General features: G+C 41.9%; 2 protein-coding genes across 3 annotated transcripts; one reads left to right on the top strand and one right to left on the bottom strand.

Annotated features, from left to right (window-relative positions):
• Nucleotides 1-232: 232 nt before the first annotated feature.
• Nucleotides 233-14,566, top strand: LOC146710610 (tetratricopeptide repeat protein 39A). Of its 2 annotated transcripts, none has more exons than XM_085453202.1 (18): nucleotides 233-617; nucleotides 1,186-1,290; nucleotides 1,749-1,880; nucleotides 2,211-2,269; nucleotides 3,738-3,805; nucleotides 4,021-4,085; nucleotides 4,460-4,559; nucleotides 4,656-4,721; nucleotides 4,818-4,926; nucleotides 5,009-5,076; nucleotides 8,706-8,765; nucleotides 8,970-9,131; nucleotides 9,231-9,322; nucleotides 10,765-10,885; nucleotides 10,975-11,086; nucleotides 11,170-11,284; nucleotides 11,887-12,003; nucleotides 13,523-14,566. In XM_085453202.1, the coding sequence occupies exons 1-18, from the start codon at nucleotides 583-585 to the stop codon at nucleotides 13,629-13,631; spliced, it is 1,695 nt and encodes a 564-aa protein (XP_085309328.1). In that variant the 5' UTR covers nucleotides 233-582; the 3' UTR covers nucleotides 13,632-14,566. The 2 variants fall into 2 exon arrangements, with proteins under 2 accessions (XP_085309328.1, XP_085309327.1); XM_085453201.1 differs by having other exon boundaries at nucleotides 234-617; nucleotides 1,183-1,290.
• gadd45gip1 (growth arrest and DNA-damage-inducible, gamma interacting protein 1) lies at nucleotides 13,876-23,384 on the bottom strand. Its single transcript, XM_085453203.1, has 2 exons — nucleotides 22,944-23,384; nucleotides 13,876-15,111 (listed from the first exon to the last, which is right to left on the bottom strand). The coding sequence occupies exons 1-2, from the start codon at nucleotides 23,342-23,344 to the stop codon at nucleotides 14,820-14,822; spliced, it is 693 nt and encodes a 230-aa protein (XP_085309329.1). The 5' UTR covers nucleotides 23,345-23,384; the 3' UTR covers nucleotides 13,876-14,819.
• Nucleotides 23,385-24,069: the final 685 nt, after the last annotated feature.

Below are 24,069 nucleotides of genomic sequence, written 5' to 3'. Positions count from 1 at the left end.
AGCAACAAAATAATTTGCCTTTAAATTCTGATTAACAGCGAAATAATATTCCCTTTTCTGTCACCTCATCATATTTGCTCTCCCCTCAGCCCATCATCGCGTCCATATGGCATCAGATGCAGCAATGGCGCAAAGAAGAATGTACTCAACATTTTCACTTTTGAGAGGAGAAGAAGACAAAGGGGAAATGGCGCCATTTACTGTTGAAAGTTACCGAACTTCTTAGTCAAGACTAAGATGGATCTTTAAGAGCTGCGAGCACCTGACACTGATCAGTGTTACGGTGTAGTGTCTGCGTGGCAGTGGAGCCACAGAGGTAGGCGGAGGAGCTGCGCTTCTGTTGCGCAATGCGTAGTATCGGGTTGTTGGGTCAGCACAGAGGAGTGCACGTTCTTATTTCTGGTCAACTTTAACTGACAGCAAAGCCTCGGTAGCTTAACTGTCAGCTTTTACGCCAACGCGAAGAAGCGTGAGAGCTGAAAGCTTGGTGTCGCGGTGTGAGAGCTGAATGCGTCCCGATTTTCTGCGAGTGCCGCTGAACTCCGAACAGGTGTTGGGAGGCGCGCCGCCCGGAGAGCGAACATGTCCAATGGGAGAGAGACAAACGCCGCGGAAAAGTGAGTACGGGAGGCGAGTGAAAAGTCAAGGACACGTCAAAAGTTGGAGTTGTTTCCCACAAAGTGTTTATGTGTGGGTCTGTCCACTTCAGCGGTGACATATCGCCCGGCAAATGTTGAAAAGCCACCTGTGCAGATCTATAAATGTGATTATTCGCCTTTGTCTGTAGCAGGGAAACGTGAATGAGCAGAACTTTTTTCAATGTTTTTAAAAAGTTTGTGCTGCACCAGGAAGGAGACTTGTGTAGTTTCGCATTCTTTCACGTAGTGAAACGGAGAGTGTTACTTCAAACTACAAGTTAAAAAAACTCAATTAGGCTTCCGTATGTTTTTAATCGAATATTTTGTCCCACTTGCTGCGATCTTATTAAACAACGAGTCTTTTAGGCAAATTTCACAAAGTAAACACGCCTGCATGTAAACGCGGATGTCAGCTTTAACTGGGAGGCATGCTAATCGCTGAACCCGAATAGGTCTGGTCCATTATCTCATGCTAATACTGCAAGGCTTGTTTTACCCTGAGTCACAGGTGTGTGTGTGTGTGTGTGTGTGTGTGTGTGTGCAGCAGCTCCTCTGAGATGACCCTGAAAGAGTGTTTGGATGACTGTATGGAGGCGTTGGATCTCTTCCTTAACAACCACTTCAATGAGAGCCTGGAGAAGCTGCGACCAAGGTGACACAACAATCCATAGTCAGGTTTTAGCTCTCCGGAGGTTTCATGTAACTCTTACGATGCAGGCTGTATGCGCTTGTGGTGTTCTTGCTTTGTTTCACAGTGTTCACATTTTCAGTGTGATGTCAGCAGTATTTTAGCCTTTGGTGATATTTAGAGACTTATATGGTGTGAACCGTGAAGCAGTGGCCTTCCTGTCAGGCTTCAGTTCTCCAGGATATGAAGTGTTTGCCGAAGCTGACGCCCAAGGTCTGACTGATTCAACAGCGTACAGACTGTTAGGCCTGCAAAATAAACACTGTGCACAAGACGGACTGGGATGGTGGAAGAGATAGAAAGAATAAAAAGAGCCAGATATTTACTCTTATCTTTGCGCAACAGGGAAATGCAGTAACTACATGTTTGCTTACAGCCTGAGGTGTGTGATGTTGATCCTGCAACTCTGTGTTTTTATGTAGAGTGAATGAGAGCATGTACCATGCTCTTATCTACGCCACAGTGTTGGAAATGCAGGCAATGATGACTTTCCAGCAGGATGACATCACCAATGCAGGAAATACCATGAAGAGTGCCCAGGAGGTCTGTCAGAGGTCAGGATGTCGAGATTGTTGTCCCCTGATTCTGTCTTACAAAGGTTAACGATGGTAACACCCCCCAATCCTCAGCTTGGATGCAGTGAACTATTCTTCCACATTCCATGAGCCACAGAGGCAAATATTAAGAGCTGCATGTACTTTTATGGCTCCCATGTGACCATAGTACCAGTTTGACTGTGTTTGCATAATAGAATTCGCAATAGCAACTTCTTAGATAAGAGAAAATAGACACATTTGATTGGCAAATGGTTGATGTGTCAGATAACATGGCCGCAGTAGTCAGTGTCTGAGTGTCCTGAAGTGCCATTTGATTTTTATTTTCAGGTTTCGACGGAAGTCTTCCAGCCTTTCCAACAAATCAGCCGGGGGGTCACTTTCTGAAGGTAAAAGGCTTAAATGTGCCACTCGTGTAGTTTTAAAGGATCCTTCCAAAAATGCAGTGGAGAAATGTCTACTGTAAGTCATTTTATTTAGTTCCATTTTTTTGAAGAAGCCAATTTCCCCATCTGCCTGTACTTAAATAGATATCTTTAAACACCCCTGGACGTTGCATATTCGGTGGGGAAAACGTTTCTTTACTCATGCCAGTTCTTTCTGCAGTCTAGGAAGAGTCTGACACTAAGTTACTACATCTGGATGAACAGAATCCACATTTTGGAATCCTCTCAAAAAGTTCCATTACACATTGATATACCAACATGATCTCAGACACTGCTAAAAAACTGATCATAAGCGTGCATAATTTTTACTGTGTGTGCCACCTTGGTTTAATGTGATACCATTCCAACATGCTGTCATGTATTTTGCATGTAGTTTTTTCCAGTGTAGCTGAGGCTGATGGGAGTGCAGGTTGTAGACATATATAGGAAAAATGAAAATGACAGTTGAGCTAAGAAAAGAAAACCAGGATAACCAAAGAATTACAGTTTAACAATGCATGGAAGTGTTACTAATGTTGGCTCAAAATTATCCTGCAACCAAAGTTATAGATGTTGAGTATTTCAGAATGCAGCTATGTGATTGGCTGGCAGACTCATACTTGTACCTGTAGATCTGCTTTAACAGTGTGACTTAAAGTGCCTTAAACAGATCAGAGAACCTAGAAAAAGGAAAATGAACAATAGTTGTTCCAGCACTGACGGACCCCAGCTATTAATGAACACATTCAGGCAACTTTTGTTTTTCATTCCTTGCTGTGATGCAGCAGTGAAACCATTCTTTCTGCAGTTGACTCGCCGCTCTGAACCGTTGAGGCTAGGACCCTCAGCTCAGAGTTCTTCCTCTCCACATTGCCACATTCTTGCATAAAGGGGCCTGTATGTCTGATATTATAGGGTCTTGCACTATATCAGGGGTGTCAAACTCAAACACACAGTGGGCCAAAATTCAAAACTGGAACAAAGTCGCGGGCTAACTTTAATATTTATTGAAAAAAAAATCTTCCTCCAGATATAAGAATGAATCTTTTCTTATGGACTCAAATAAGTTTTGCTGGAAAACTGAATATGGAACAAGCAAAGCTTAATACTAAACAATATATATATTAGCTGTATAATACCAGTAGGCCAGCTCTGATAGTAATTTGGTATGGCTTCGCGGGCCAAATGTAATTAGGCTGCGGGCCAAATTTGGCCCACGGGCCAGAGTTTGACACCTATGCACTATATAAATAAAATGTATTCGAACTGATAAGCTGACTAAATGTCTTCAGTCAGGATTGCATATGGAGGGTTAAGCTAGGAAGCACCTGCCTGGTAGATGAACACCAAACACAGGAGTATACCTAGATTTTACACTTCATCATATATAATTTATCATTTAATCTGTGTATACATGGATGTGTTTTTGCAGTGCAGCTCCATGCAGAAGTCTGTTATGCAGAGTGTCAACTCCAAAGAGCTGCCCTCACCTTCCTGCAGGTGCAGTATGCTAATATCCTTCTAACAAAGTAACAATTTCTCTACACTTTCAAAAACAGCACAACCTCCCAGTCTAGTCTTCTTAAGGCTGCACAAGCTGTAGAACCTGCCTCATATAACACATAGCATGCAAAAACCATTTGTGTCATGTTAAATTTGTTTGCAAACAACACACAGGTAAACTGTAGCGATGCATTCCTTGCACTGTTTTGCAGGATGAGAACATGGTGAGTTTTATCAAAGGAGGAATCAAAGTACGAAACAGTTACCTTATTTACAAGTAAGTAAACAATGAAACAAGAAGCTGTTTTTAAGTAAATGTGTAATGTTTATAATGCAGTATAGTAATTAAAGTAATTCTGAACTTTACTTTCACTTGTCTGTATTTAATGTCTAAACAGAAATCAGTCACTAAAACATATTTGCACTGTGATTATTAAACGGCTACTTCACCAGTTTTACAGTTGAAGGATTTGCTGATTTATCACAACTGCAAGTCCAGAATATTGTGAGATACAAGAAATGATGAAGTCAAAGCAGTCTCGAACAAGTGTTTCCTGAACGCTTCCATGTTTTTACTTTTCATTAACCTCTGTAGTAAAACGGTGATATGATAAGCTGTGTGATTAGAAATGCTTGTCTTTCATAACGCAGAGAGCTGCATTCCTTCATAAAATCGCACCGCTGTCTCAAAGAGCCCAGCCACGTTCACTTAGAGGGAGGAATAGCATTCGGGATAGGGGCGTTTAACCTGGTATGTCCCACATTATATATTTGCACTGCTGGGTGGCTGCATGTGTATAATTACGTGTTTGTATTATTCCGTTTATCAGATCTTCTTTGCTTACAGACTCTCTCTCTCTTCCCTCCGCGGATACTCAAAGTTTTGGAGTTTGCAGGCTTCTCTGGAGACAAGGTGCAATGAACATACACGCCCACCTCTGTGTATTTAATCATTAGCTGACAGCTGTTATTTTATGATACTTTCTGTTTTCTTTTTAATCCTGTTCAGGAATACGGCTTGTCTCTTTTGAACGATGGTGCGACGGGGATGAACTTGCGCTCTATGCTGTGTGCTCTGCTGCTGCTCTGCTACTACACCTTCCTCACATTCATACTAGGTAGTGCTAAAAATCAGGGTTTTTTTTAAATCATTCCTACAAGACGCCTGTGTTATATTATATGTCCATTTTATCCTCTCAGGGACAGGCGAGGGAGAGGTGGTGGAAGCTGAGAGATTGCTGAAACCTTTCCTTCTGCGTTACCCACGGGTAACTTACTCTAATTATTTAAAAAAGCTTTATAAAAACTTGTCTGTATTCAACTATTGTCCTTACTGGACTAGAGACTGAGACCTTTCAGTCAGGTTTCAGGGCCTTTCGTGGTACTGAGTCTGCTTTTATCCTTCTATCTCAGTTTTGCTGGACTTGAGTGCTGCTTTTAACCTTTTTGACTGTGACTTACTCAGTGAGCGCTCGGAGACTGTGCAGCAGTCAAGCATGTGACTCCCCCTGGGTAACACTTTCCTATGTCACTTAATGTGACACCTGGAGTTCCACAGGCATCTGTCCTGTTCTGTTTTTCTTTGCTGCATGCTCCCTCATGGTCAAATTATCTGCTAACATAACATTTCTTTTCATATACAGATGATTTATGGTTGTATTTACCTTTTGAGTCTTGGAAATCACTATTACATAAGAAGGCTCGATGAGTACATTTTTGGATATCCCACACTTTCTTACAGTTAAGTCAGTTCAAAACCGAAGCTCTCCAGTATTAACTGAGAGGCTGAAGCATTACCTGAGCTATTTAACTCCTTTTATTAAAAACACAGCTTAAAAACTTGTGACACGTTTACAATTAGACAAACAAATCAATGCTGCGGTAAAGATCAGTTTTTTCCACCTCAGAAAAACCTCCAGACTAAAAACATCTTTGCAACCTTCTGATCTGCAAAGGATTATGCATGTCTTTGTTACTTCTAAACTGGAATATATTGGAGTATAACTCTATACTGTTATTAGCCTTGCACTGGCTAATTACAGAATCCAGTATCCAGAAGCCTTTAATGGGGTTGTATATACATATGTGGTAGATAATGCTGCAGGATCATTAATGTTGGCTTCTCGGTCAGTCTGATCACGTTGTGGTCAAACTTATTTCAGAAGGAGCTCGTGTCTTTGCTGTTGTTGCACTGAAACTCTGACCTCAGACATCAGCTGTAACAGGTTTTGTATTTAAGGACAAACCTTTTTTGTTAAGCGTTTGGAAAATGCTGGTGTCTAGAACTGTAATTGGATGATGGGCTGCTGTTGGGACGTGTCATGTAAACATGGTGAATGTGTGCAACGTCAGTTTTGTTATTCTATTTTATTTTAGTGTAAAGCACTTTGGTTTTAAAAGTGTTATAACGATGTTGTTTACCAACTGTGTGTTAGTCTCCTGTAAATGACTCACAGACTGGGGTGGATATGCATTGTTGCTAACAGACAACATTTGAGGTGGAAACATTATGTGAGAAAATCAGTTCCTGTCAGTTTAATTGTGATTGGTTGATTCAGTCTGCAAGTGTGAGATAAAATGGAAAAAGGAGTCCTAAAAACATTTGAGGCTATTTTATTGAACTTTTCAGGGTTTCCTTGTGACTAGCTGGCCTGTAACTACAGGGGTCCAACAAAGAATGGCCACGCATCATACTGATGTCTTCGGAAATTTATTTCTCTCTCTCTCACACTCTTATTGTCTTCAGACACCGTGAAAACTGAAGAAACACAAAGTTTACAACATAAATGTTTTGAGCTTATCAGTCTCTCATATCAGTGTCCATAAACAGTCTTGTGCAAGCAGAACAGAAAAATGCACAATAATGGATATCACAAAAATGTCCTCTCATTACCAGTGTAGAACACGTATGCAACATTATACAAACAATATACATGAAACCATACCGTGTGCGCCTCTTGGACCACATGCAGAATAACATTAACGCTGAGGCTGTAGATGCATCGGTAGCCATGTATCCATGCTAGCTCCACAATGCCATGGTTGTGCTCTCAACCAAACTCTGGTCATGTGACAATTACAAACTTTACCTCATACAAACATTACAGCACTTTACACATTACAGCATGAATCTATCACAGAAACATGAAATAACCAACTTTATTTTAACTGTCTCAGGGACAGTTACATGGCCTGCTGGTTAGTGTGTCAGCAGTTAGTTTACCAGCTATGGTAAACCTTCGAGGTAGTCATGATGTTTCAACCATATACTGTACCACAGACTAAACTATGATTCAAGCATTTAAAAAAAACCCTTGAAGACAGCTATCACCCCCAACCCAGTAATGTCTTTTGCAGTCCAGAGCAGCTCAGTTCAAGGCTGTCATAATCAAACGCTCTGCTACGTTAGGCAGCAGAATATAGCTTCCAGTTTTCCTTCCATGTTGTGAGTCCCATGGAAATAAAATCTCTTGTTTAATCAATACAAAGAATGAAAACTAGCGTGCCTGCACTCCTGTCAGTGCCATTGTGTCTTTTGTAACTGTCGGTAGCACTGGCTGCTCTTCAAATACGTCCATGTTTACATAACGAGTAAGTATTTGGAGAAGAGTCTTTTGGTTTGCTGCTTCAGATTTGACTGATTTTATTTTTTTAAATAAATACACCAACTTATGGAACGTCGATACTGTTCTTTAGAGTTCATTATTAACGTGTCATTTCTGTTTTGATGTTTAAATGTTTTAGTTTTGATGACATGGCAGAAGCTGACTGCATTGTAGTCAGCACTGTGACAACTGGCTGATTAATAAACACATTTCTGATGATCAAATTGTTTTTTTAATCTAAATGTGACCTTTTTTAAGTTCCCCATTAACTGAATGTGTTTGGGTTTCTAACATTTGGCCAGGCAGTGCAGGACACAGGGCTGTAGGAATTTTTAACTCATAATTTTTAGTATTTGAAGTCAGCACAGTAGTATGGTGGTTAGCTGGATTTGAATCCAACAGCCAGCCTTTCTGTGTAATGTTGGCATAGGTTTCCAGGTACTCTGGCTTTCTCCCACAGTCCAAAGACTGTTTAGGTTAACTGGTGGCTCTAAATTGTCTCTAGTGTGAATGTGAGTGTGAATGGATGTCTGTCCCTCTCTGTTAGCCCGCTATGTTGGCGAACTATCCGTAATGTACCCCGTCTCCCTCCTTATGACCACTGGAATAGGCTCCATCCCAGTTCTGACTCTGAATTGGATAAGCAGAAGAAAATGGATGGTGGGATGACATTAGTTGAACTCATATTTGCACACACGAGAGTAGCTGATAAGAGTGGAACTTAGCAACAAAGAACCTGTATGGAGTAATGTGGTTAAACTTTGACCAGTTGCAGTTCCATACACAGTGAAGGATCCTTATAGTGGTCAGAACAAACGTATGATAACAGATGGGAATTTTGGCCAAAAAGGCAAAACCGTATCATTTATTATTGCCAAACATTTCTGTTTTTTGTATTGCTTGTAAATGTATATTGTCTCTGACGGGTTCACGCCATAGTTTTCACACAGTCGTTGATTGTATTCACGTTGCCATCCATCCACACCTTGATTCCTTCGACCCGATACTGTCTCAAACTTCCACTCGCACGATCCTTGCCGAGGTCTCTCGTCCATGTCACGCTTGCTTCATGCCATCACTACCACTCCGCATGACGCACATTCTCGTAAATTCACAATCCTTCTCTCTGCTCCACCTTTTACTCACAGCCCATCCCAGAGAACAAACTGAGCGCTCGGATGAAAATTTCTTGATCAAACACTGCCAAGAATGATTGTTGTGTGATGTGCCTGCTTCCAGGTAGATGAAAATTTAACAGTGTTTAGATTTGTACATTTTTCTCTTTTCTCTAGGGGGCCATATTCCTCTTCTTTGCTGGTCGAACTGAGGAAATCAAAGGGAACATTGATGAGGTGTGTCAAGAAAACATTGCTTGATTGCACTTCTTGAGGGTATGAGGAGCATTTATGATACGTCACTTGCTGTGGCAGTGTTTCTATGTTTTTAAGGAAATGAGCTCCAAAAAACCAGCGCCCAGTGTTAATATTAAATGTACAACATGCCTTGTCACTGTCCGTGTTCTTCTGCTCTACGGTTTAATTTCTCTGCGCTTCCAGGCAGTGAAATTCTTTGAAGACGGCTGTAAGGCCCAGCAGACATGGAAGCAGTTTCACCACATGTGCTACTGGGAGCTGATGTGGTGCTTCACGTACAAGCGTGCGTGGAAGATGGCGTACTTCTACGCTGACCTGCTGAGCAAGGAGAGTCGTTGGTCCAAGGTACAGAAATTATGACGGGAGAAGATCAGAATAAAATTTATTGTCAGACATTTTGAGGATTTAATACATGAATCCTTTCTTTATGGTTCTCCCTGTTAGGCCATGTATGTGTACATGAAAGCTGCTTACCTCAGTATGCTGCCTAAAGATGAGGCCAGGCCTTTTGGGGAGGACGAAGTAGAACTCTTTAGGTAAGCAGGGATTATATCCTTACTTCCTCTTTACCAGTATAGATGCTGTGAGGTGAGCGGTATAGTTCACGTAAATGTCTCTGTGCTTTTTGCTTACAATACAGACAATATTTAAAAAAACATAGCTACTGTGATGGCATCCTCTGCTTTCTGTTGTTCTGTTTTAAACAGTTGGGACCAGCATTTCTGCCGTCGCCATCTTGGTTGCAAAAAAATAACTAGACACAATAAAGAGGGACGTAGGTCACTGCGTCACATTTATTGGTTTGTGAATAACAGGTCCTTAACCAATGAGCATGTGGTTTCGTACAACAGATAACCCTCCATTCTGAAACGTGACATGCCTAAAAACAGAATTTTATTTCTTCAATAAGTAATATTACCACAGGTATCGCCATCTGGCGCTTTCAGTTAGAATACAGGTTTCAGGCACTTTGGTTATTGGTTTCATTTTTCACATGGATGAACACCGTGGTACATTTTACAGCTAAATGGGAGGGATATTTTTCCTTTAGAATATGAAGAAGACCAAACTTTGATGTGAAAATGTTAATTAGTGTCTTCCTGCAGATTGAGTAGGCACCAGTTTGTGGAAGCCAACATGTTGCCCTGCCATCTTGAATACAGTGGCCTGGATGGACATAGCTATTCCACTTAATCGTGTTTAATCACATATGTGGTTAGAGACCATCCACATATGTAGCAAAGGAGAAAGGAACTCACAGGTTTCTTGAAAAACGGAAAGGAAAGAGACAACATGACTGGCATCTGAATAAAATCTTATCCTCTTCCTCCTTACCTCAAGCCTCATCTCCTGATCTCACGTCAGGGCTTTAACAAAGGAAAGCATGAAATGACATTCTTATTTATTCCCAATATTGTTGCAATTAGTTATTGTCAGCAAATAGACATGCACTCGTCAAATCTCCAGACAGCTAACAACAACACCACAAACCAAACCACAAAAACATCTTGTTGTTAGCTAACATTATATTAGCTGGTTATAAGCTAACATTAAGCCAGCTAATTATTGGCTCAAGGGTCCTAAAAGTCAAACTTTCCCTCTGATAAAAAGAGATTACATCCTTACATCACATGGGAGTTTATTTGCTAGGTCCAACAATGTTAAATCCATGTCAAAGAAATTTTCACTACTAACACTAACTAACAGCAGCTAACAGCGGCTAATAGTGGTAGCCCTCAGTAACTCACCTCCGTATCGCAGTCACTGGAAAGAAGTGAGCTTCGCTGGTCAATCGATTTTTATCCTTTCACAAAGTCTTGTAGCCTACTTTACAATAAATAGACACGGACACATATTGACAGCTGAGGTAAACAGCAGAGTAACAGCCTACACTCACTACGATGCCAAACAGTCACATGGTGTACTTAGTAACTGAATCATTCGTTGGTGTGTCTTTGTATATCCCCTGTCATTTTAGACAAGTGCCCACCTTGAAGCAGAAGATAGCGGGGAAGTCTCCTCCAACGGAGAAGTTTGCAATTCGTAAAGCCAGACGCTACAAGGCTGCCCTCCCAGTCAGGTTACCTGTACCAGTGCTGGTAAGAGTTACGAAATAAAATAAACACATATAACGACTGCTATGTTTGATTAAAAGAGCGTCCCAACAATATGAACTGCTTCATTACAGGAAATGATGTACATGTGGAATGGATTCAGTATGATCAACAAGACACCAGAGCTAACTGAAGGCATGATGCAGACGTTGGTGGAGGCAGAGCGCTCTCTACTGGAAGCTCCTGGTATTGCTGCCCTTTTCCAAACTGTGAAACAGGAACACGCAGTTTTTCATGTTTGCTCATGGTGTCTGCTCCGTCCCCTGCAGTAAACGAGTACACAGTGGACGACCGCTGTGTGATCCACATGTTGAAGGGCCTTTGTTTGAAGAATCAAGGCCTCCTCCAGGCTGCTGAGGAGTGCTTTAACAAAGTGTGTTCCAGGTGAGCTCTAGCAGAGTTTCAAACGCAGGCAAGTTATTTCCTGCTCACAGTGAAAGCAGTTTCTTCAGAATCAATTAATCTTGTGTGAACAAATTAATATCAGCCTTTCATTGCAACGTTTTTTTTGGCAACACTGGTTAACACACTGTGTTTTCTTGAATTAGTGGCAGAAGAGGGAGTACTTCAGAATCTTACTACTTTCTTCTACTAAAACCTGTAATACAAGCTTTTTACATCAGTGTTTTCTCTGATTTTCCAAACATTGCATATATTCTGCAGGTCTTCCTTTTAAAACGTATCAGGGTAACTCTTCATTGGACGTCCTTTCAGTGCCCTGTTTGTTTTGCAGCCATAAAACTCTCATCTCACTACGTCACAGTGTGAATATTTGCGTGGCAATCAAGAAGGACTTCCAGCTTAAATTACACTGACAGTCCTCATGAGAGACGTTTGTTTATTCACCAAATTGGTCAGCCACCTGCAGCACAACCCTCAGCCTTCCCAAGGATGCCACATTGAGTACAGTGCAGGATCAACATCATAGCCTATGTCTTAAATGAATGTCCGTGTTGAATGAATATTTAACTCGCTTCTTATTGCAGTGAAAAGAAGATCAGGTTTGACCACTACTTGGTGCCCAACTGTCTCGTGGAGCTCAGTCTGCTTTACATAGACCAAGGCAGAAGGGATGAAGCTATTAAAATACTGCACAAGGCCAAGTAAGTTACTCCTTCAGTCTTCACTCTCCATATTATTGTGAGACTGCAGCATTCTGTTTTGAATATAAAAGTTTGCACTACTTTTCTACCATTTTAGCGGCACTGGCAGGGAGCTAGAACCTTATTCAGCTGGCTTTCAACTGAACAAGCCCACATAGTGTGCCTCACATAGCCACGCGTTTTTGCTTCCATTTGAGTTCAGTCTGAGCAGATGATGAGCCCAGCTTCACTTTAGTGCCAATGGAATGTAAATGAGTAGTAAATGACACTAATTAGTTGGACGGAAGTTTAAAGTGCTGGCATGCTGCACCACAAAACAAAATTAGGTATACACTCGCTGGTCAGTTCATTAGGTACACCTTGGGTTGTCATGATAGCGGGTACGTAGCAGTCATAAAGGACTGGGCACAGTGTGCCAAGATAATATCCCCAGCAAAATTATCTCACAATCAGCCTGAACTGTTAATACAAGGCAGGGTGGATCCATGCTTTCATGTTGTTTATACCAAACGTGACCCCACCTGAACGCTGTACAAGAAGTCGAGACTCATCATACCAGGCAACTTTATTCCGATCTGCTATTGTTCAGCTTCAACGAGCTCATGTGAACTCAAGACTAGCTGACAGGAGTGGCAACCCAGTGTGGTCTTCTGCCGTTGTAGTCCATCTGCATCGAGCTTCAACACCATGTGTGTTCAGAGATGCTCTTCTGCATACTTTGGTTATAACAAGTGGTTTTGTTATTTTATTTTATGGTGTGTTAGTATTGTAGTTGATAGGTTATGGCCTGTAAATGGTAAATGGCCTGTATTTGTATAGCGCTTTTCTAGTCCCTAAGGACCCCAAAGCGCTTTACACAACCAGTCATCCACCCATTCACACACACATTCACACACTGGTGATGGCAGCTACATTGTAGCCACAGCCACCCTGGGGCGCACTGACAGAGGCGAGGCTGCCGGACACTGGCGCCACCGGGCCCTCTGACCACCACCAGTAGGCAACGGGTGAAGTGTCTTGCCCAAGGACACAACGACCAAGACTGTCCAAGCCGGGGCTCAAACCGGCAACCTTCCGATTACAAGGCGAACTCCCAACTCTTAAGCCGTTATCTTGGCGTAGTGTAAAATCGAAGCACTACGAAACAGCTCGTGTGTATCCAAAAGTAAACAACATTAGTGTACTTGTAAAACTCCCAGAATCCTGAAATGCAAAATTAGGAAAATGATGTTTTTTAGGGGTTAAATAGGACTGCAGTAAAATGGTTGTTAGCAACTGTAGGGAACACTAGAGGTCACCCTATCCCTGTGTAAACATGTACGATCCATTAGCTGATAATGACTCCAGCTCTTCAAGCGTGATCCTCTTTAAGGGTGCCGATGCCAAACACTTTTATCCATTTCTCATCCATCTGCTTGTACTTTAGAAACGTGCATCCAACAGCAGCATATAATGTGTATGGCAAGTTAAGTTTCATTGCAGGACACGCCTTTACCACGTCTGCTGTTCTGACTTACAGGCACAACTACAAAGACTACTCCATGGAGTCTCGCACACAGTTCAGGGTGCACGCTGCTCTTGCCAAACTCAAGGCTGATCCCGGTGAGGATGATGACACCCACCTCTAAGACTGCTCGGGCTCCTTCCGCTGGAGTCTCCGATTCCCCTCACAGTTACAGCTACTTCAGTTTTTGACCAAAGTGCCTTTTTCAACAAGAGTACACTGGGTATGGTATTGCTGTGGTCAGGTTTACCTTTGTGTGATCATATGCACTCCACAATTTAAGCTGGACAAAGGTGTAATCTGTAGAATATTTGTCAGTGAGGCACAGCTGAGGGACCTTTAATTTCACCACCTGCCACAGGTTAACACACACTTATAGGCCATGGTTTTATTGTTTACACTGATAAACACCAAATCTTAAGCAATTGGAAGCCACGAGAAATATTTAATAGAATGAAAACCTAATGAAATGCAATGAATTTATTTTACTGTTCTAAAAGAGCTCTGTGTAATATGCAGTAGTCACTCCCGTGACGTCTAAGTACTACGAACCCTAACACATTAAAATATATTTGGCTTCTGAAAGTAATGTTTCTCCCAAATGTGGACTTTTTTTTAAATTCTGCATTCCTACAGACACACAAAAACTTTAATTTACCCTCAAAGTTTTTATTTTTCCCCACCAGCGAGTTTGGGTTGGTGTTACTTCATCATCACCGATGAGAACTTGGACCTTACAGGGTTAGACGCTGCTACTGCCACAGGTTTGGTAGTGTATGAGGTGTTGAGATGGCTAGAGCATTTCATGTGCAGCTGCACAAACATATTTTAGACAAAGATAACGAGCATGAAGGAGGACTGGCTCGTGCACTGCGCGCCCATTCTGTACGGGTGCAGCATAAGAGCACGGCAGAGCCAGTGAGGCTAAACTACGGCTTACTGCTGTTCACACTCAGCGCGTCGGTGCCGAGACACGACGTGCGCTTTTCAGAAAACTTGAGTGTAAAAATTATTTTTGTATAAATAAATTGTTCTCATGGATATCTGCAATCATGAAAATTGCTGAACTTGGCCTCGTGTCATGTTTTAAACACACCCACACCATCTGTGCAGAGGTTTTATTTATCTGGAGCAGTCCTGAAAAACTAAGTTGAAAGTTGGAATCGTCACATCTTCACAGAAGGACAAAACTTATTTTTAGCCATTTGAACGGTTCCATTGAACTGTACTACACAGCACACCTTCAAAACTATCAAACACAATCTGACCCAGGCCCAACAGTTATTTACGTCTTTAACGACTCGGTCCAAGACTATGAGGAGGCAGCAGGAGGTGCATCGGAGCCTGTTGCCTGTTCCTCTCTCAGTCTGCGTTTCATTAGTTTCTTCTTCTTCTTCTCTTCCTTTTCTATTTCAGCAACCATTTCCAAGAACTTGGGGCTGCGGGGGTCCACTGCATAGCCAAAACGCTCTCTGGCCTCAGCCAGCAACCTTGTACGGCGAGCCTTTTCCTCCTTTAGCTTCTGTTTGGTTTCACGCTTTTCTCTGCGCCAGTCTGCTATCATCTTGGGCATTTTGGCCATGTTTGCGGCAATGAGCTTCTCTCTGCGGTGAAAATAGAAAAGATAGCAGATGTTAGTGCTGTCCATCATACTGGCTGGTAATTAACATTGATTTTGAGAGAAATGTCCTGGCGTGAATATCGTGGTTTTTACAGTAAATTTGGTACAAGCACTCATGTCAGAAGAACTTAACATAACTTCCGATTCCAAAACACAACAGTCTCAAGTTGCTTCACACTGTAAGGTGAACGGTGCCCAACAATCAAGCACTTTGCAATGGTGGGAAGGAAAAACTCCCTCTAACAGGAAGAAGCCTCCGACAGAAACAAAGGGAAAAACTGCAATCATCCATCTCAAGACAGCAAATGTCTTTAAAGGTTTTCTGATCAACTGTGCCATTTGCCTAAAGTAAATAATTAATGGTCCAAACTTTGAACACGTAGTATGACTGCTGTGAAATTTAGTTTCCTGTACTGAATACTTTTCAAGATCTACATCTTTTTTTTAAAAAAAGGTCTCTTTGCTAACCCTCCACACCATTTTTCCCTACATCTGATTCAATGTTTGAAGACGAATATCCTAAACACATTCACTCGCGCATTCACATCTGTGGACAATTTGGATTAATCAGTTAACCTATCCCCACAAGCTGCATGTCTTTGGACGGTGGGAGGAAGCCGGAGTACCCGGAGGGAACCCACGCAAACACGGGGAGAACATGCAAACTCCACACAGAAAGGCCTGATGGTGGAATTGAACTCAGGACCTTCTTGCTGTGCAGCAACAGTGCTAACCACCGTGCTGCGGTGTACCCCGCCTCTCGCCCTATGCCAGCTGGGATAGGCTCCAGCACCCCCTGCGACCCTGAAAAGTATAAGCGGAAGCAATTGGATGGATGGATATCCTAAACACTGTTAAAAGATAAAAGGCTGAACTTTTCATTGCCCTAAATCAGGGTCTTTAATCTCCGGTGTCTTCAGTGTCTGAATTTTAATTTCATTTAAAAAGAATCAAGTGTTCCTGCAAAGTCTAAATTTGAGCACACACTAATAAAAATATGCCATATTGCAAAAGACTATTTCTGAATCATATGTAGTTGTAATAAACAGTGTAACAAAGCATGCAGAATAGTTTAACGTGAAATTCTTAGTAAAAAAAAATGAAGAAAATGGTATTTTCATGCTGGATGGAGCAGATATTAGTCATGCCACAAAAATATCAGTAGGTATTATTATCTGAACAGAACAAAATTTGAGTTTCCAGATGGTATTTTGATTTTAACTAAGATAAGAAATTTGTTCAGATTTTTCATTTTCAAGTCCTACTCTACCTATCATTTCAAGACCTAGTGCCCTGGAGCTGACTAATAATTCAGGTTTAGTTTGAAATGTACAAAGAGATATTAAAATGCAACAATGTAGCATTTTTATTTATGTATTACAATTGTTGCAACACTCATTTAGACAGTCAACACACCGACCGTCTGATCCCTGCTTGCCTGCAGCAGTCGTGACATTAGGTTAGCATCTTGTGTCAGATTACCAGTTCGGCCATTTAGACACCACAGCTTGACCTCGCAAGACTACTCCTGTGAAATCATCCTGTTTGCATGACTCGTTTAATACATAAAAATAAATGTAGCCAAAGTTTTTACACTGCCACCTGAATTAGACTCCTGCAGGGCAGTAGCTCTCAAAAATGAAACGTATACATATATTTAAGAAATTATGTTCTCAGTTATAATTACAGTACCATCTGGAAACTCCAGTATTTCATTCTTTCAGTTTCGTTTTCTTTTTTCATATTTTAACTAGTCAACACAAACATTTTTGATGTATCTACCCTAAACTAGAAATCCTAATTCAATTTAATGTTAGGAAAGACCAGTGAGTTTTTAACTTTAATCGTTTTTGGAGATATTGATGTCCAAATATGGCCTAAAATTTCAAGGACTGTGAAAAAAACCCATCTGAAAGTCAATATACAAGTTCAAATTTAGCCATAACATTTTTATGCAAATCAGAAATGGTCAAGCAGAAGGCCGGTGCTGTCAGTACGCTCCTGCAGTGTTTTAGATTAACTGAAGGCTTTCAAGGGAACTTTTTAGAACAACCTGATAATAATAAATTAATTTGTCCAACCTAAAAGTAACAAATGCGTAAACTAGTTTTTCAGCATCACTCTCAGACAGGATGTTTCTAATTTTAGAGATACTGCACAGATGAAAGAAAGCAGTCCTACACATTTGTTTAATATGCGTGCTGAAGGACGTGTCCTGGTCAAACTGACTGCAAGATTCCTCACAGTGTTACGGGAGGCCAAGGTAATGCCATCCATGGTATCTGGATATACACCAAATACAGTGATTAATCTTAAGGTTAGCCCGTCAAAATAAAACTTTTTCAAAAACCCTGAAAAACAAAACAACAACAACACAAACACAAACATCAGCCTCAGATCAACTTTGTCTGACATACTAGTTTCAAGGGAAGCGGAAACGGTAAACAACGGACCTGTGGACATACTCCAAAGCAATAAGCTAATAAAACGATGCCTAAGCTTTAAGCTTAAGTAGCTTTCTTTTTACCTGGCTAAATCACCATGGTAACTTGTGCTGAGAACATAACTTGGTCCAGAACAGTTTATGTTTGGAGTGTGTGTTTAAAATCAGCTGGAAGCGCCACGTTTTCACCATTTATTAAGTCTACAGTCTGTTTTGTGTGCGATATAGGTCCTCTCCTCCACTTTGCACATGCAAACTGTCGAGCTGTCCCCTCCCAACACTGCTGAATGAAGCCCAGCTGCAACGTTAAAGCAGTGCAAACTGTGTTATTGTCACTGGAATTTGCTTTTATGTTTGATCCCTCTGTAGTTCCAGCAGTCTTTTGCACAGCTGGAACTACAGCGACTCGGACACAGATTAGAAAACTGATCAGTTACATTTGCTATCCATCACCAAGAATGCCAATTAAATTGATCTGGAGGCTAAACTTCCACATGTCCTTTATTAAGCTATGGGACTGTTTAATGTTCACTAATTCCTCTCAGTGTGTCTCTAACTGAAATAAGAGGCACTCGACTGATTCAATTTGTCTGGAGGAAGAGCCAGATGATGTGTCACAGTCTCCAACTCCATCCAGGAGTTTTGTTAAACCAGCTAACACAAAGAAAGCCGTCAATGAAGAAGGAGTTTTGGATCAAACTGTTTCACTTTTCTGAAAGTGAGAAGTGTAAAGCTGTATTTGTGTTAACATAATGGCAGCTTTTTCCTCCATATTGCATGAATGGAACAGAGAATGGGAATAAAGGGCTTTGTGCCGGGGGTCAGCTCGTCAGCAAATGTTTGAAGAAGAAAAACTGAAACTCCATCTGGCCCACTGGTCTTATTAAAGTGCAACTTTAAGAAGGAAAACAAAAACTTGGCCACAATACTTGGATATCACAGCTACACTTCAGAAAACCAACTGCGGACTTTAATCCATCACACAAATCTAAATGAGTTTAAAAGTATTACAGTTTCAAGAAGTTTGTCCTTAGAGATTAATGTAATTGTTGATTCAGCTGTGGTACACTACAAACTGGTCACGTAAGCCCAGAAACCATCAGTAAAGTGTTTCGAGAAGTCAAGACAGAAAGGCCTTCATCCATAGACTTGTACAGGACCAGAAGTCAATGTAAAGCCATACGTATCACCATCTGGTGGCCATTCAAAAGAATACACGTTAAAGGTTATTACACTTTGGCTTCACGCTCTTGAAGCTACGCTCGTCTTTTATTACCGTCTATGGTTTATACTCATGATGACATCAGAATGCCTGCGTGCAGGTGCTGCTATGCTTAGCTGAGGTCAGTTCACAGCTGATACCACCACAGCAAATTCAAGGAATGAGACTTGAGCATTTCTTGGAACATCTAGGACTACACTGATTAGACTGGACCTAAAAGATGGATGGCGATGTTTCACATTGGTTAGTGAGGTCATTTTGAAGCCCTGAGCTGAGTATTTGTGCTGTTGCCGTTTTGAAACCACATCTGATGAGTGAGGCGTTGATCTGTGTGTTACACTGTGGGACTCTGCAGGTTCGCAGTGTGACAACACAATCAGGAGGTATACCCGCTGATGGTGCTAAATGAACAACATGTTTCCCACAGGCGATGTCACTACCCGATCCGTACCGGAAACCCGATCGGTACCCCGCATGCGCAAATCTTACGTCACTTCCTCTCTTTGCCAACATTGCGACATTCAATATATTTGAATGATGCGGTTAGCGCCCAGTTAGCTCCTAGCATTTCTCAACAGCTCTGCCTCCTTTTCGACTGCCCGGGACATTTAAACAATGGATAATCCGTATACAAAGAAATTCATGCTTTTCTCCTCAACAGAGAGCGTCCCCCGATTGAGCAGCAGCGCCGTAAAATAAGAAGAATGGCGCCTAATTACAGAGTTAATAATGCAGACTTTGTAATATCTCACGTGTAGATTCATCAGCCAGATGAAGTGTTTACTGACAATTGACAGTGATAGTGCACATCATCATCACTATTCCAACAATCCTCTCCTCACAGACGAGCATAAACACACTCGACTATCGCTAAATCAGATTTAACACACGTTTGTAATGACGATAATTCAGTTTATAATAGGGTTCATTCGCTCGGTCAGCAGGTGGCGGTATCCTCGTACACTGGGGAGTAAACTGCCATTAAACGAACAGAAGAAGAAGAAAACATCTGCACATGCGCGGTACGGATCGGGTAGACCCGATTTGTACGGTCAGACTTTACACATGCGCAGTAAGGATCGGAGAGTCCTGCTCCGTAACTTTTTTTATTTTTCGTTTTTGTCTACATTGTACTGAAATGCTTCATTATTGCAACCATTTTAAGATATACTTGTTATTCTTAACATCTTAACAGATACTCTGACCCATAACTATCGTAAAACGCTACGACCGGAAGTAGAAACCTTTCGCGCATGCGGGGTACCGATCGGGTTTCCGGTACGGATCGGGTAGTGACAGGCTTCTATACCTATGCACATATTTTCCAAACAAAGGAGTCACCCCTGGAAAAAAAAAAGTTTACTTCACTTCTCAAACTTCAAAGCTTCGTGCATCTTTAGTGTACAGTCTATGGTAGGGCTGCTCAATTAATCGAATTTTAATCTCGATTACGATCTGGGCTTTCAACGATCATTAAAAATGACTGAGCCGATTATTAGCCCCTCCCTCGTGCTTTACTCTCGCGCTGCTCCGTGTGGCAAATCGAGCGCACCTCTCTGCATTTCGAACATACGTCACAACAATTAAGAGCAGCGGTCTCCAACCTTTTTTTGCACCACGGACCGGTTTATGCCCGACAACATTTTCATGGACCGGCCTTTAAGGTGTCGCGGATAAATACAACAAAATAAAACTAGTACCGGTACCGAAAAAAAGATTTATTCATAACACACATGAAAAGACCCAGGAAAACCGAGTAAACGATAAAAACGATAACAAAATAACGCTGAAAACCGATAAAAACCCTGAAAACCAGACATTTCACACCTGAGCCTCAACGCTCGCGGCCCGGTACCAAACGACTCATGGACCGGGACCGGTCCGAGGCCCGGGGGTTGGGGACCGCTGATTAAGAGGACCCGAGGGAAGCTCGGAAAGCTAAGCAGAAGTTATTTGGAGAGGAGAGTGACTGCTGTTGGTTGAAAAGAGGTAAAAAAAAAAACTTCAGTGGTGTGGAAACATTATGGGTTCAGTCAGACGTGGATCAAGTAGACACAGTGTGTAAACTTTGCTACAATGTAGCTGCACCACAGAGCAACACTGCAAAGCTCACTAAACATAGATGTTTACATTTTTCATTGATTTTTATATTGTAAACATTTGCACTGTTATCAGTATTTGCACTGTTTTATATTATTTTTTGACAATCTTTAAAGTCATTATTCAACACATTGTTATTGTTAAATAAATATCGTCAAATAATCGAGATCTCAATGTCAGTGAAAATAATCGTGATTATCATTTTTGCCATAATCGAGCAGCCCTAGTCTATGGTATCAACTCTGGGGAAGTTTCTTAAGATATGTTCAAGCTGGTGACTCTCATTATAATTATAACATACCTGTCTGTTTTAACAAGGATGGTTGTGTACATTTAAAGCTTCCTTGAGTCTCATGAAAGACATCTCGATCTCTGATTAACCAAAGTACGCCATCATCCATGCAGAGAACTAGAAAGTTAAAAGCCTTTTCCAGTCTGTGACTAAGCTAAAAGCTCAATGTGCAAGACAAGAACATGACAAAAGGCGTGGAATATGTTGTAAAATGAAAACATTAAGTCATTAAGCACATTTTCATATTAAAGTAACTAGTTCACAAACAGGGTCTCCGCTATGTGATCCAACAAAGAAACAAACTGGATGTGATCCAAGGAGTGCGGCCAAGGTTTTTTTAAAAAAAGTTGCACTCTAATGAGACCAGTGGGCCAGATGGTGTTTCAGTTTCTTCTTCTTTAAACATTTGCTGACGAGCTGACCCCGGCATGGAGCCCTTTATTCCCATTCTCTGTTGATATGTGCTGCATTCATACAATATGGAGGAAAAAGCTGCCGTTACTACAGCTCCAAAAAAAATAAAAATAATATTTTTTTAAACTTGCCCACAGAAACAAGGGAAACAAGATCAAAGAAAACCAATCACGCCTCTGATTCTTCACAATTATCCATCTTCTTCTACTTATTTGGGCCCAGATCAGCAGCCGAAGCAGAGAAGCTCAGACCTCCCTCTTCCAGCTACCTCCTGTAGCGAATCCAGGAGCCATCCTTGTCACAATCCAGAATGACCTCAGCTGGCTTCTTTCAATGTGGAGTAGCGGCTCTACTCTGGGCCTCCCCTAAATGACCAAACCCCTCACCCCATATCTAAGGGAGACATCAGCCTTCCCTTCAGAGAAAGCTCATTTCCACTGCTTGTATCCACAATCTCATTGTTTCGGTCACTACCCAAAGCTAGTGTGAGGATGTAGATTGACAGGTAAATCCACAGCTCCACTCACACCTGAACACGACCCTGAAATTGTTTAATTCCTCCAGTTGGGCCACTCCGAGTCCTCGACTGTAAAGATGGATGGTGAAGTCCACTCCTCAACTCGGAGTGGGAAGAACCATGGCCTCAGACTTGGAGGTGCTCATTCTCATTCCTGCCTTTTCACACTTTCAAAAGCTTATGCCACAGTTCTCATTTTACTAGCATGGTTTGGGTCATATGAGAAGGAAGGACCTCCTGTGATGAAACGTGAAATTGACGTAAATCACACAGTTTGGCTTTTGCAGTGACTACAGGCCAGCACAGATGGAACGTTTTGGACTTCATTTCACCACTAATAAAAAAAAAAAGACACCCATATCCATCTACTACAGCTGGAAGAAGGAGCACTGAAGGGTTTCTCACTACATGTGGAGCCCAAGCACCTTACTAAGGTTTTCTTTCAATGTCTCTTTAGGATGGTGGAAGACAGCTGGATTTGTCCACACATTTTCCTCTATACATTTAAAACCAGACCCTTTTCAATGGGTAACAATTCATTAGGCCCGCCACGCTGGTACAGAAGGGAGCTAAAGCCTGCCACTCTACCTTCTTCAGTACACTTAAGACAAGCTTCTATTTTATTAGATACAATTTCTAATTCGATTTGATTTTACATTAGCTTATTTAAAAATCCTGCTTTAAAAAGTGCTCTTTTTAAAAGCTTGAAAGAGAGAACTATGAAAACGTGTTGCTAGTTACTCTGTAAACGTGTTTGACAGAATGACAAACACTGGTGAGGACGTTGTCCGATAATGGACGCACTGACGTTAGCCATGTAGCCTTACCTCGCCAGCCGTTTTTCCCTCTCCTCCTTCTCCCTGGCTTCTATGTTCTTCAGCATCACCTCTAGCGGGGGATGCCACTGGGTTTCCTCCGCAATAATCTTCTCCAGCTCCTCATGTGTGGGCCACAGAGATGCAGGATCGATGCCCGACACAGAGCCATACCGACCGAACAGCTTCTTATCGTAGCGGGCTGTCTTCTGCCATTCCGGCGTCTTCTCGCTGTCCTTGTCCGGGATGTACGGGTTCCGGATGTTCAGCTTTAGAGGTTTGGGATTATAGGACGCTGTTTGTGATAAAGATCCACACGGAGAGTTTACAGAAAGCACAGCTTTACAAGATGAGAAGTCCTTTAAAGTCCTACATAAGGCAGCCGTCCTCCTGCACAGCATGTACGCCGCCATGTTTCTTCTAACACAAGAAGGACCCGGAGTGAAGTCATAGATGCCTACCGCAGTGCCTGTTCAATGCGACAGATGACCGTTCCGTGTGGTTTTTACATTCTTAATGTGACAGTAGTTTATTTTTTATGCAGTTTATTTTTATAACGTAGGGGCAGCACGGTGGCACGGTGGTTAGCACTGTTGCCACACAGCAAGAAGGTCCTGAGTTCAATTCCTCCATCAGGCCGGGGTCTTTCTGTGTGGAGTTTGCATGTTCTCCCCGTGTTTGCGTGGGTTCTCTCCGGGTACTCCGGCTTCCTCCCACCGTCCAAAGACATGCAGCTTGTGGGGATAGGTTAATTGATTAATCCAAATTGTCACTAGGTGTGAATGTGCGAGTGAATGTGAGTGTGAATGGTTGTCTGTCCCTGTGTGTTAGCCCTGCGACAGACTGGCGACCTGTCCAGGGTGTACCCCGCCTTTCGCCCTATGACAGCTGGGATAGGCTCCAGCGCCCCCCGCGACCCTGAAAAGGATAAGCGGAAGCGAATGGATGGATGGATGGATTTTTATAACGTGCCATTACATAAAGGAAAAGATAGCAGCACCAAATATATTTCCAAGATATTTTTAGGACACAAATATAGTTTAAACGCATACACTCCAGGACACGTTATGACGTAAGTAAACGTCGTGAAAAGTGTTGGAAGCATTAATTAGCAAGAAAATTCCTTTATTATTAAATC

This window comes from Copadichromis virginalis, linkage group LG4 (genome assembly GCF_057382275.1).
Source record: "Copadichromis virginalis isolate Kocher_CV1m ecotype Utaka linkage group LG4, C_Virginalis_male_GT1.1, whole genome shotgun sequence".
Taxonomy (NCBI): Eukaryota; Metazoa; Chordata; class Actinopteri; order Cichliformes; family Cichlidae; genus Copadichromis; species Copadichromis virginalis.
This window is presented reverse-complemented; position numbering and strand designations above follow the sequence as displayed.